Source organism: Leucoraja erinacea, chromosome 2, assembly GCF_028641065.1.
Source record: "Leucoraja erinacea ecotype New England chromosome 2, Leri_hhj_1, whole genome shotgun sequence".
NCBI classification, from domain to species: Eukaryota; Metazoa; Chordata; class Chondrichthyes; order Rajiformes; family Rajidae; genus Leucoraja; species Leucoraja erinaceus.
In genome coordinates, this window is record NC_073378.1 from 88,725,590 (window position 1) to 88,738,203 (window position 12,614).

General features: G+C 45.8%; 1 protein-coding gene across 7 annotated transcripts in view; it reads left to right on the top strand.

Annotated features, from left to right (window-relative positions):
- Positions 1 to 12,614, top strand: part of top2b (DNA topoisomerase II beta) — a 110,763-nt gene that overhangs the window by 27,140 nt on the left and 71,009 nt on the right. For all 7 annotated transcript variants that reach the window (XM_055660517.1, XM_055660532.1, XM_055660484.1 and 4 more), the window contains one exon: positions 11,205 to 11,330. In XM_055660517.1, the coding sequence (XP_055516492.1) occupies positions 11,205 to 11,330 (126 nt within the window). The remainder of the gene's footprint in view (positions 1 to 11,204; positions 11,331 to 12,614) is intronic.

Below are 12,614 nucleotides of genomic sequence, written 5' to 3' on the forward strand. Positions count from 1 at the left end.
GAAATATAACATCAATCTAAACAAAACTTGATACAACCACAGGTCAATGGTGAGTAACGTGGAGCAAAAATGTTTGCGCTATTGTGTACCATATTGGCGTAGATACTTGAGATCGCATGCAGACAGACAGACAGACGTCCAAACAAGACAAGACTTTTAGTAATATATAAACCAAGTGGGCCCCGTTCCCCCAACGCAATATTCCACCACTCACCCGTTCCCCCAACGCAACCCATTTCCACTACTTACCCGTTCCCCCAACGCAATATTCCACCACTCACCCAGAGCCCTGGCAGGAGGCCTGGTCCCCCAACGCAACCAGTTCCCCAATGTAAGATTTCACCACTCCCCTGCCTCCCCCAGCACTGGACTTAAAATAAAAATTCCAATTACACTTCTCCTGCCTCTCCCAGCACTTCCAATTCCACTTCCCATGGCCCTTCCCCTCCTATTTAATCACTTGCTGCCAGGACCACGACTAAGTGTTCTATGATGGCACCATTGTTGCAAATATCGGGTGAAGGACTGTGAGATCCCATTGTGACATTATAGCTGCAACTGCCAGCACTGAAGTGTTGAAGTGAATTTAGTAAACTTAAAAACGTGATAACTTGTAAAATATAACATCAATGTGAACAAAACTTGATATAAACAACCACGTCAATGGTGAGTACGTGCTATTGTCTACTGTTTTGGAGTAGTTCCTTGAGCTCACTCAATCACAGACACACGCATACAAGAAGAGACTTTTAGTTTTGAAATAGACTAAGTGGGACCCATTGGGTCCTAGCATCACACGGGAGGGCTGGTCCCCCAACGTAATATTCCACCTCTCCACCAATGGCAATATTGGTGGGGGGGCTTTCTGGAGCGCTAGTATGGACATTGTGGGCCGAATATATTCTTGGGCTGGCGGCTCAGTCACTCAAGCCTGCTATGCTGGCAGTTCACTCACGGCTGGTTGGCTGGCAGTTCACTCACGGCTATTCCTTGAAATTCTATTTCAAGCAGGGTGCGAGGCCACCAAATTCAAGTGCAGTTTCTTACCACTTCAAGCAGGGTGCAAGGCCACCAAATTCAAGTGCAGTTTCATACCATTTCAAGCAGGGTGCAAGGCCACTAAAGACAGCGAGTCGTGACCTCTCCCTCCTCCATCTAGCAGAGACTGAGCTACGCCCACACTTCTGGGTTTTATAGTCCCTCGCCCCTCCCACCAGAAGGGGCGTGGCGTTCATGGCATGATTGACAGGAGAGAGAATCGCAACATTTTTTAAACACTGATAACTCTTTTATTTTTCATCGATGGGAAAAATCCTCGGCACCTGATTTCTAAAATCAATATAAAGCGCAAACAGGAAGTGGTCAAGATTAGACTTTTAATTATATAGAAGGCAAGGCAACTTTAATTAGGCAAGGCAACTTTAGACAATACAGCTTTAGCATATCCAAACCAAAGGCAACACAGCTTTAGCATTTCTAAATCAAAGGCAACACAGCTTTAGCATTTCTAAATCAAAGGCAACACAGCTCTAGCATTTCCAAACTATATTTTCAAACTACATTAAGGACACTGACAGGTCAGTAAAACCACTCACAGTTTAGCAGACATGTGTTCAGTGTTATTCACAGCTCAGGCTGAGAGACGTGACCCTCTCGCTCCCCCATCTTGCAGGGACTGAATGAGGCACTCAACACTTCCGGGTTTTATAGTCCAGGGTTCGAAATTAGCGGTTGCCCGTGTGCCATTGACCACCCAAAGTGCCTCCGGGCAACCTAAACGCCGACTCATTTTGCCCGGCTTGGCACGCAGGTACTGATTTATACCGATGATAGGCACAAAAAAACTGTAATAACTCCGCGGGTCAGGCAGCATCTCTGGAGAAATGGAACTTGACGTTTCGTGTCGGCCACGGCTGTATTGCGGGGCAAAGATACCAGGTGCGGGGTGACGAAGGGTCGGAACAAATGACGAGCTCCGCACAACGGCAGCAGCGGCCGTGACTGCGGCTCCGTCTACTCCTCCCGCACTCTGCCCGCCCTGATAAGGGCCGCTGCTTGCAAATCCGCTAACGGCGCTTTCAAAACAAACCCTCCCTGCACGCCGAGGCAGGGAGGAGGAGGGGGAGGGGGAGGCCTTGGCATGCGGGAGGGTTTGTTTTGAAAGCGCCGTTAGCGGATTTGCAAGCAGCGGCCGCTATCAGGGAGGAGGAGGAGATGGAGGAGCTGTGCGGGGCCCGTCATTCGCTCCGACCCTTCTGAAGCAGCTGCACCGCTCTGCCCCGAACTTTGCTGTTGGCTGGCGGAGGAGGGGAGGCGGTGGCGAGGAGATCCCAACGGCCAAGGCAACGGGGCGATGTTGTCCGAGGAGCGCTGGCCTTCCTTCCTCCCCACCTCTCTCTCTCTCTCTCCCTCTCTCCCTCTCTCTCCTCTCCCTCTCTCTCTCTCCTCTCCATCCCGTACTGACCCACCCTCCATTTACCCTGCACCATCCCCTCATTCATCCTGTAGTGATCACCCATTCATCCTGCTCAGACCCTCCGATCCACACTGTACTGACCCACCCCCCCATTCATCCTGCGCTGATCTCTTGTTATGAAGGCCAACATTCCATTAGCTTTCTTCACTACCTGCTGTACCTGTAAGCCAACTTTCAGTGACCAGTGTACAAGGACACCCAGGTCTAGCTGTACCTCCCCCTTACCTAACCTAACCCCAGTGAGATAATAATCTGCCCCCTTGTTTTTGCCGCCAAAGTGGATAATCTCACATTTATCTATATTATACTGCATCTGCCCACTCACTCAACTTGTCCAGGTCACCCTGCAACCTCCTAACATCCTCTTCACAGTTCACACTGCCACCCAACTTTGTGTCATCTGCAAACTTGCTAGTGTTGCTCCTAATTCCCTCTTCCAAATCATTAATATATATGATAAACAGTTGCGGCCTCAACACCGAGCCTTGCGGCACTCCACTCGCCACTGCCTGACATTCTGAAAAGGACCTGTTCACTCCTACTCTTTGCTTCCGGTCTGCTTGCCAATTTTCTATCCATGTCAACACCCTACCCCCAATACCATGTGCTCTAATTTTAGTTACCAGTCTCTCGTGTGGGACCTTATCAAAGGCTTTCTGAAAGTCTAGATACACTACATCCACTGGCACCCCTTCATCCATTTTACTTGTCACATCCTCAAAAAATTCCAGAAGATTAGTCAAGCATGATTTCCCTTTCATAAATCCATTTTGACTTGGACTAATCCTTTTACTGCTATCGAAATGCCCCATTATTACCTCTTTAATAATTGACTCCAGCATCTTTCCCACTACCGAAGACAGGCTAACTGGTTTGTAATTCCCCGTTTTCTCTCTCGCTCCTTTCTTGAAAAGTGGGATAACATTAGTTATCCTCCAATCCACAGGAACTGATCCTGAATCTATTGAACATTGGAAAATGATCACCAATGTGTCCACTATTCCTAGAGCCACCTCCCTGAGGACCCTGGGATGCAGACCATCAGGCCCAGGGGATTTATCATCCTTCAGTCCCATTAGCCTACCCAATACTATTTCTCGCCGAATGAAAACTTCTTTCAGTTCCTCTACCCCCTTAGTTCCTCTGTCCTCCAGTACATCTGGGAGATTGTTTGTGTCTTCCTTTGTGAAGACAGATCAGAAGTACCTATTCAACTCTTCTGCCATTTCCTTGTTGCCCATAATAATAATTTCACCCGTGTCTGCCTTCAAGGGACCCACATTTGACTTTGCTACTCTTTTTCCCTTAACATATCTAAATAAGCTTTTACTGTCCTTATTTATATTCCTGGCCCGCTTCCCTTCATACTACTTCTTTTCAGCCCGTATTGCCCATTTTGTTTCCTTCTGTTGACCTACGAAAGTTTCCCAATCCTCTGTCTTCCGGCTACTCTTTGCTGTGTTATACATCTTTTCATTTAGTTTTATTCTATCCCTGACTTTTCTTGTCAGCCACGGTTGCCTTCTAAAAGGCTGACAAGACAAGATAACCCAACCACATTTTAGTTTGGAAGTAGAAAGAACTAATAGAAATTGCATTAATTGCAATGTGTAAAAAGAGTTGAGATATTGTCTTATCATTTTGCTGCATGTCATTGTGGGATATATCATGTCTTGATTGGTGAATACTTTTAGTTTGTGACATTATTTGAAGCAGAAATAAAATGTGAATGCTTCATTGAGCATAATTCCGACTGGTAACTACGCACTTCGGCTGAGCACATTATCGCACGCGTCATGCAAGCAGTCTTAAATGACCACCTAAACTGTCATTTGGCAAACTAAAAAGCTGCCAAGGTTGCCCGGCTGGCAACAGGGAAAAAAAGTTAAGTGAGAGCCTTGTAGTCCCTCCGGAAGGGGCGTGGCCTTCAGGATAGAGAATCTCAACTTTTATTAAACACTAATAACTTTTATTTTTCATCGATGGGGAAAAATCCTCTTGTGCTGCGCAGCGGAGGGGGACTCTGAGTAAGATGGCCAAAAATCACAGCCGTAAGTGGCAGCGTTATTTCTAAAATCAATATATAGAACAACAGGAAGTGGTCAACATCAGACTTAGTAATATACTAGACCAAGTGCAGACCCGTTGGGTCTGTTCCCCCAACTAGTGGTTGTGGGTGGGGGGAGGCGGCATGCAGCGTCACACACTAACTACCCCCCCTCTCGCACTCACGCTAATGGGGGGGAGGGAGAGAGAGGGAGAGAGGGAGAGAATGAGAGAATGAGAGAGAGAGGGAGAGAGAGAGAGGGAGGGAGAGAGGGAGGGAGGGAGAGAGAGAGGGAGAGAGAGAGAGAGAGAGAGAGAGAGAGGGGGAGGGGGTGAGAGAGAGGGGGGGAGGGGGGGAGAGGGAGGGGGGGGGGGGGGGGGGAGAGAGTGCCTTTTTACTTCAACCCAAACCAAACAACTATTTGCAGGCAGTGCTTTTTTACCTCTAACTATATTTTCATTTTCAAACCAAATTAAGGGTACTCACAGTGCTGTAGACATTTGTCAGTGTCATTCAAAGCTCTGATTGAGGCACACCACTTGCAGAGACTGATTGAGGCACACCACTTGCAGAGACTGATTGAGGCACACCATTTCCTGGTTTTATAGTCGCTCCCCCTCCCTCCAGCAGGGGCAGCAGAGAGAATGGGGAATGTTGTAAAAACATTAATATCTCTGTCAATTTTCATCGATGGGAAAAGTCCTCGGCACACACGCGGCGGAGGGGGGCTCTGAGCGAGGTGGCCAAAAATGACGGCCGTAGGTCGCGGCGTACTCTCGTAAACCGCAGCACAGAAAGCCGAAACCGGTCAAGAACAGAGATTTAGTAATATAGATACTAGACCAAATGCAAACCCACTGGGTCTGTTCCCCCCAACGCTGAGGCTGCACATGCACACTAACCAGATGGGTGGGAAGGGAGGGGGGGATGGGGAGGGGGGAGGGTGGAGGGAGGAAGGAGGGGAGGAGATGGGGAGAGGGGAGGGGGAGATGGAGAGAGGGAGAGGATGAAGGGTGGAGATGTGGGAGAGATTGGGGAGGGGAAAAGGGGGAAGGAGGGAGAGTGGGGAATGGGGAGGGGAGGAGAGCGGGAAGGGGAGAGGGGTGGGGGAGGGGATGAGAGAGGGGTGGAGAGAGGGGGGGGGGAGGGGGAGGGGGAGAGAGGGGTGGGTGGAGGGGAGAGGGGTCAGAATTAACATTAAAATTTCAATTGAAATATCTCCTGACCAATTTGTGATGCATATGACCCGACTAGAAGTAAAAAACCTGGATAAATCTTAACGAATAGTTGTGAATGTTGCTCATTAAATAACTACAGTACTGATACTCCATATTAGAGCATTGATTTGCCATTAAAATGATTTCTGTAATAATGTGTCAACAGTAGCAGGACAATCGAACACTGCGGGAGATGTTTCACGTGTTCACAATTTAATTAATCCATCTTTATGGACTAAAACAAATATTGGGACATTGGGAATGGAACACATTTGGGGGGGGATGTTCACTCTGAAGACATTTCCAGCGCAGTAGGGAAGGGGGGGGGGGGGGGGGGGGGGGTGGAATCGGTGCGGGATGGATAGATGGGGGGGGGGGGGGGGGGGTGAGAAGGCAAAGGGATGGATGGATTGATTGAGGAGCAGGGGATTAGTGGCAGGGGTTGGAGGAGGTAACATTGTGAGAGGAAAGCGAGGGGGATGGGGGAATGGGGGGGGGGATAGAGGATGGGTGGAGGGGGAGATCCAGTACAGGGGAATGTGAGGATCAGTACAGAGATTGGGGAACATTAAATGGGGGGAATTACAGGGGAATTGATCAAAAGTGGGGATGGAGAGGAAAGGTCCCAGGATAAGGGGGGTGTACAAGAGGGGGAGAGAAGGGTGGGGTGGAGGAAGGAAGGGGGTCAGAATTCACAATTATTACATTAAAATTGCCCCAATTGCCGTCGTGTCTGACCAAAAATTTGGATGCATATGACCGACTAGAAGTAAAACCTGGATCAATCCAACATATGGTTGTGAATGTTGCTCATTAAATAACTACAGTACTGATACTCCATATTAAGAGCATTGATTTTGCCATTAAAATGATTTCTGTAATAATGTGTCAACAGGAGCAGTGACAATCGAACACTGCGGTTTTAATGTTTCACGTGTTCACAATTTAATGAATCCATCTTTATGGACTAAAACAAATAATAACATTGGGAATTAAAACACATTTGATTGCATTCCATTATCAAACATAGTCAAATTTCACTCTGAAGACATTTCCAGCGCAGTAGGGTCGGGGGGGGGGGGTGAATCGGTGCATTGGGCGGGGGATAGATGGGGGGGGGGGGGTGAAGGCAATCGTTGTGGGATGGATGGATTGATTGAGGCAGGGGAATTAGTGCATGGTGGTTGGAGTAGGTAACATTGTGAGAGGAAAGCGCGGGGGATGTCAGTGGGGATCAGTACGATGGATGGGGGGGGATCGATACAGGATGGGTGGAGGGGTTTAGTACAGGATGAATGCGGGGAATCAGTACAGGATGAATGTGAGGATCAGTACAGGATGGATTGGGGAGGGGGGGGTCAGTGCATGATGAATGGGGGGAATCAGTACAGGATGAATGGGGGAGCAGTGCAGGATGGATGGGTAGGGGGGTCAGTACAGGATGAATTGGGGCACCAGTGTAGGAAGGATGGGGTGTGGAAGGAGAATCAATGCGAGGTGGATAGGGTGATCAGTGCGGGATGGAGAGGAAAGGTCCCAGGATAAGGGGGGTGTACAAGAGAGAGAGAGAAAGAGGGTGGGGAGGAAGGAAGGTCAGCGCTCCATGGACATCACTGGCATCATTGCCCCACTGCATTGGCCGTCCGTGTCTGCCGCCAAAAGGGGAGGAAGTTGGAATCTCCTCGCCACCCCCTCCCCTCCTCTGTCAGCCAACAGGAAGGTGTGGGGCCGAGCGGTGCAGGTGCTTCAGGTGGCGGAAGGGGGCCTCCTCCCTCCTCCCATCCTCGGCGTGCGGGAGGGTTTGTTTTGAATGCAGTTATCGCAGTTGGTGGAGTGGCACGCAGCGGCTGCTATGAGGGCGGGCCCGTCATTCGCTCGGACCCTCCGTCACCTCGCATTACAGCCATCACCGCCGCCGACCAGAAACACCACATTCCTTTTTCCAGAGATGCTGCCTGACCCGTTGAGTTACACCAGTTTTTTGTGTCTACGGTATAAACCAGTATCTGCAGTATCAAGCCAGGCGAAATGACAGGGCTTTTAGGTTGCCCGGCGGGACTTTAGGTGGCCATTGGCACCCGGGCAACTGTTAATTTTGAGCCCTGGGAGGGGTGTGTGTGGGCAGGAGGTGTGTGAGGGGGTGGAGGTGAAAAACGGATTAAAACTGCGAGGCGCTTTAAAACCAGAGGTTTTTTAAAAGTAAACGGGATAAAAGCAAAGCCTGAACACAATCTCAGTTAATGAACACCAATTAATTTGATCAAAATGGAGTCTTTCCTGTGTGATCAACCATTGGTAGGGGGAAGAGGGGGTTGAATGAGCCGAGGGGGGTGTTGGCTGCATTTTTGAGGCAGCGAGGGGGGAAGGGTGAAAGGGGCGAATAAACCCGAGGGGGGAGGGGGTGGGGGGGTGTGAATAACCCGGGTGAGGGGCGGGGGGGCGGGGGGGGGTGTGGCACTCGGCAGCAGCTTGAAAGAGTGGCATTGTGACATCATCATTGGAAGCTCCTGGAAAAAAAGGCTGTCGGTTACTGTTGGCAATGTCCCATTGTGATGTCATTTCTGGCACTCGGCAGCTTGAGAGCAAATTGTGATTGCTGCACTGTGAGTGGCATTGTGACATTAGAAAGTCCTGGGAAACGGCTTTGTGGGAGAACCATTTTTTGCCTTTTTAAAAAAAAAACTTGAATCGTCAATAACTTCTGAAATATCTATCTATCTATATATCTATCTATCTATCTATCTATCTATCTATCTATTATTTAATATATAAAACTCAAATCCATCCGTCCGCCTGCAGTACGGATCCCTTCCTGCCTTTTGATTCGTTGACGGCTGCTCCTTCCTATCAGCTTCCAACACACTTCGAAACAAAGTTGCAAGACAGGAACACTGAACTTTTCACTGCTGCAGCAGGCAGGGGAGGTGCAATTGAGGGAGGCAGGGGAGTGCTGGAAACTTACATTTGGCAACGGCTTCAGTTCCATTGGAGGAGACGGGTGCATGGTGGAATATTGGGTTGGGGGAATCACACCATTGGGGGAGCAGACCCAACGGGTCTGCACTTGGTCTAGTATACGATAAAATCTTGTGAACCTGATTACTACGTGGAGGGGGGAAATGCGAGTCAGATTATGTAAACATTTAAATGCTAGCCCGTAGCGTTTTGAGGAGGGTAGAAAAACACATACGGAAACAGACACACACGCATACATACAAGATGAGACTTTTAATAAGATACTAGACCAACTGCAGACCCGTTGGGGCTGCTCCCCCAATGCAGCCGTTCCCTACCCGTAGCCCCCATGGGAGACGTGGTCCTCCAACCTTTAACAAAAGATTTTATTAAAAATGTGTACGACGAAATTTAATGAGGAGTGGTTACTTGGAATGATGTGAAATCTCTACCGAAATGGGAAAAATCAGGGCGTTTGTGGGTCGGGTGTTGTCGTGGCAACGAATCAAAGGCTGGCAGCCACAAGTCAGAAACACACACAGCCACACAGCCAGACACACACAGTTATTATATAGATATAGATAGATAGGTACAAATATAGATACAAACAAGATGAGAGTTTTATAGATAGATGGATAGATTGATTTTGATTTGCTATTTTTGTATGCCAATTTCACAACTAAAGCTTGTCTTTATTTATTCCACATTAATGTATCCGTTTTCATGACAATTAAGTCAATATCTGAAGATGTCTTTGAGGAACCTGTTGTCATCTAAATTTGAATAGATTAGTTTAAATACCAGAATAAAGTTAAATAGGTGTATCTTTTTGTGTCAAATTTCAGAACAAATTGTTGCACTTGCAAATCATGCGCAAGTTTTAAAATATTTACATTTTGAACTAGTAACTAATAAAACATCTGAATTGCAATAGGCGTTTAAAATGGGATAGCTGCTACAGGCATCTGAAACAAAGTTGTCATGAATACCTTTCTTTTTGCAATTTTTCTCACTTCCCCTTTGAACATAACTGTTTTGCAAATGTCATGCTCTAATTTTTAACCTAGTATAACAATCTAGGAAATAGCAGTAGGAGAAGGCCATGTAACCACCTCAAGTCTGCTCTATTTTTCTGTACAATCATGCCCAATCCCTACAACCCTTGATTCTCCTATCGTCCTAGATAACTCAACACCCACATCTAGGACAAAGAATTGCAAAGATTTACATCCTGAGTGAAAACAAAGTCCTTATTCCTAGTCCTAAATGGCTGATCCTTTCTTTTAAGATTATATCACTGTCTTGTACATTTGCATGCTTTCAAAAACATCCATCACAGCAACTTCTCTGCCAAACCTACCCAGAACCCTGTCTCACTAAGAATATCAGATATTCTTCAAACTCCCGGGAATAGAGATCCATTTAATCACTTCTCATAATATTGTCCTAATCCCAGGAATTGATCTGGTGAATGTTTGCACCAAAAAAAATGGTCTCGAAACCAAGGAGACAAAGGAGACTAAAGCTAATGGTGTGGCCCAAGAGTGGTCAGGCTTACTTCTGTAAACCGATTTCCTTGTTGCAACTTATTTTCATACATAATGTAACAAACCTGGTTTGCATACCTGGTTACATTACAGACAATTCCTTCATCTAAGGCATTAACGTAGAATCTAACCATGTAATGTTCTATTTCTTATTCGTGATGCATCACAATGAGTTGGCCAAGTGAAAATTACTTTTTATAAACTCCTACCGTTTATAAACATGAGAAACACAGCATGAATAATTGTCACATGCAATATTTAATTGCTTTTAAGGTACCAACTCATTTGAAACGTGTGTATTTCCTGTCTGTTAATGGAATTGGATTTGTAAGAGCAGAAGAACATACTGTTTACAAATCAATCTTCTAATTTGTTCCAGATTTTGCAATCAGAAGTTTAAGAAAACACATTGCGCTCCCCAGTCTAATCTCTTAAATCCTTTAAGACAACTTTTTGAAAAGGAGCCGAAAACATTTCTTTAACTTCTGCTTTGGTTTCAAGAATGCCATGCATTTGAATCTTACAACTGAAGCAAAATTGATATTTAGCAACAATAATATTAATTGCACAGTACACTGTAATCCTTTGACAAATAAAACGTTCCTCTGATCTGTTTAAATAATACCATGAGTAACTTGAATTCCCTTTTTAGCATGGCTCTAATGTTTTGGGTTTGTCAAACATACTCAAAGGCAATAAATCTTAGCAAATCTTAGCAATACTTCTGTTGTTAAATAGATAACAGAAAGGAGGACTAAGTTTAGTGTATTGTACATTTTGCTATTGAAACACACTGCAGCAATATTTGCTAACTTGATATTTTGTATTTTGTTTCATATCATATACTAGGCGTTTCTATATTGTTTCCTCTTGTATATGTTACATACTTTTAGTTTGTTATGTTATTAAAATACTGTGGCGGGAGTTCCAGAACAGTAAATTTATGTTATTTTGTTGTGCAGATAATGGAGAATGCAGAAATCAACAACATTATCAAGATAGTAGGTCTTCAGTACAAGAAAAGTTATGATGATGCAGAGTCATTGAAATCTCTTCGCTATGGCAAGATTATGATCATGACTGATCAGGTCAGCATATTATATAAAATTCATCTTAATTAAAAATGCATACATGAAGGTATCCTGCATAAATATTACAGGAAGTCTGTTTCATGAGCACGCAAACTGACACAGTACTATCAATGTTCTGGGAATCAGTGCATAAGATCTGTTAAGACAAATCAAGGACTACAAATTGCTTATGACAATCACAGTATCTCTGAGAGCTTTAGGTTTTCAGAGTCAACCTAACCAAATCAGAATATTGTGCAGGAAGGAACTAGATGCTGGTTTACTCTGAAGATAGACACAAATTGCTGGAGTAACTCAGCTGGATAGGCTGCATCTCTGGATATAAGGAACGGGTGACGTTTCGGGTCGAGGCCCTTCTTCAGATTGAGCATCAGGGGAGAGGGAATTACAGCGATCAAGTGTAAGAGATCAAAAGAGATGCAGATCAAGGAAAATGTAGAATTGACTATTGTTAGCTAGGAGAAGGTGACAACAAAGCAGACAGAGATACAATGTAATCAGATGGACAGTCAGACTGGTCAGAGAACTGGGAAGGGGGAGGGATGGAGTGAGAGGGAAAGAAAGGATAACTAAGTTAGAGAAGTCAATATTCATACCGCTGGGGTGTAAGCTGCTCAAGCGAAATATGAGGTGCTGTTCCTCCAATTTGGGCTGGGTCTTGCTTTGACAATTGAGGAGGCCCAGGACAGAAAGGTCAGTGTGGGAATGGGATGGGGGGGGTTAAAGTGTTTTGCAACCGGGAGATCAGGTAGGTTTAGGCAAACTGAGCGGAGGTGCTCAGCAAAACGTTCACCAAGCCTGCGCTTGGTCTTGCCGATATATGGGAGTCCACACCTGGAACAGCGGATACAGTAGATGAGGTATTTTATTTATGTTTGTGATTGAAATGTTCCATGCATCTGAAAAGATGACTTCCCTAACAACCCTGTAAAGGATTTTTGAGATTGATGTAGTGACTGCAATTGTAATCACATTGGTATAATTCGGAGCTTGGTGTTTGTGTTTTGGTGCTTATAAAACTATACAGCATGGAAACAAACCATTTGGCCCAACTTGTCCATGCCAACCAAGGTGCCTTTCAGGGCTAGTCCCATTTGCCTGCATTTGGCCCACATTCCTCTAAACTGTTCTTATCTGTGTACCTGTCCAAATGCCTTTTAAATGTTACAATTGTATCGACCTCTCGCAGCTTGCTTTATATAGCTGCAACACTTTATGGAAAAGGTTGCCCCTCAGATCCCTTGACACAAGTCCTCTCTTACTGTAAAGTTATGCCCAATA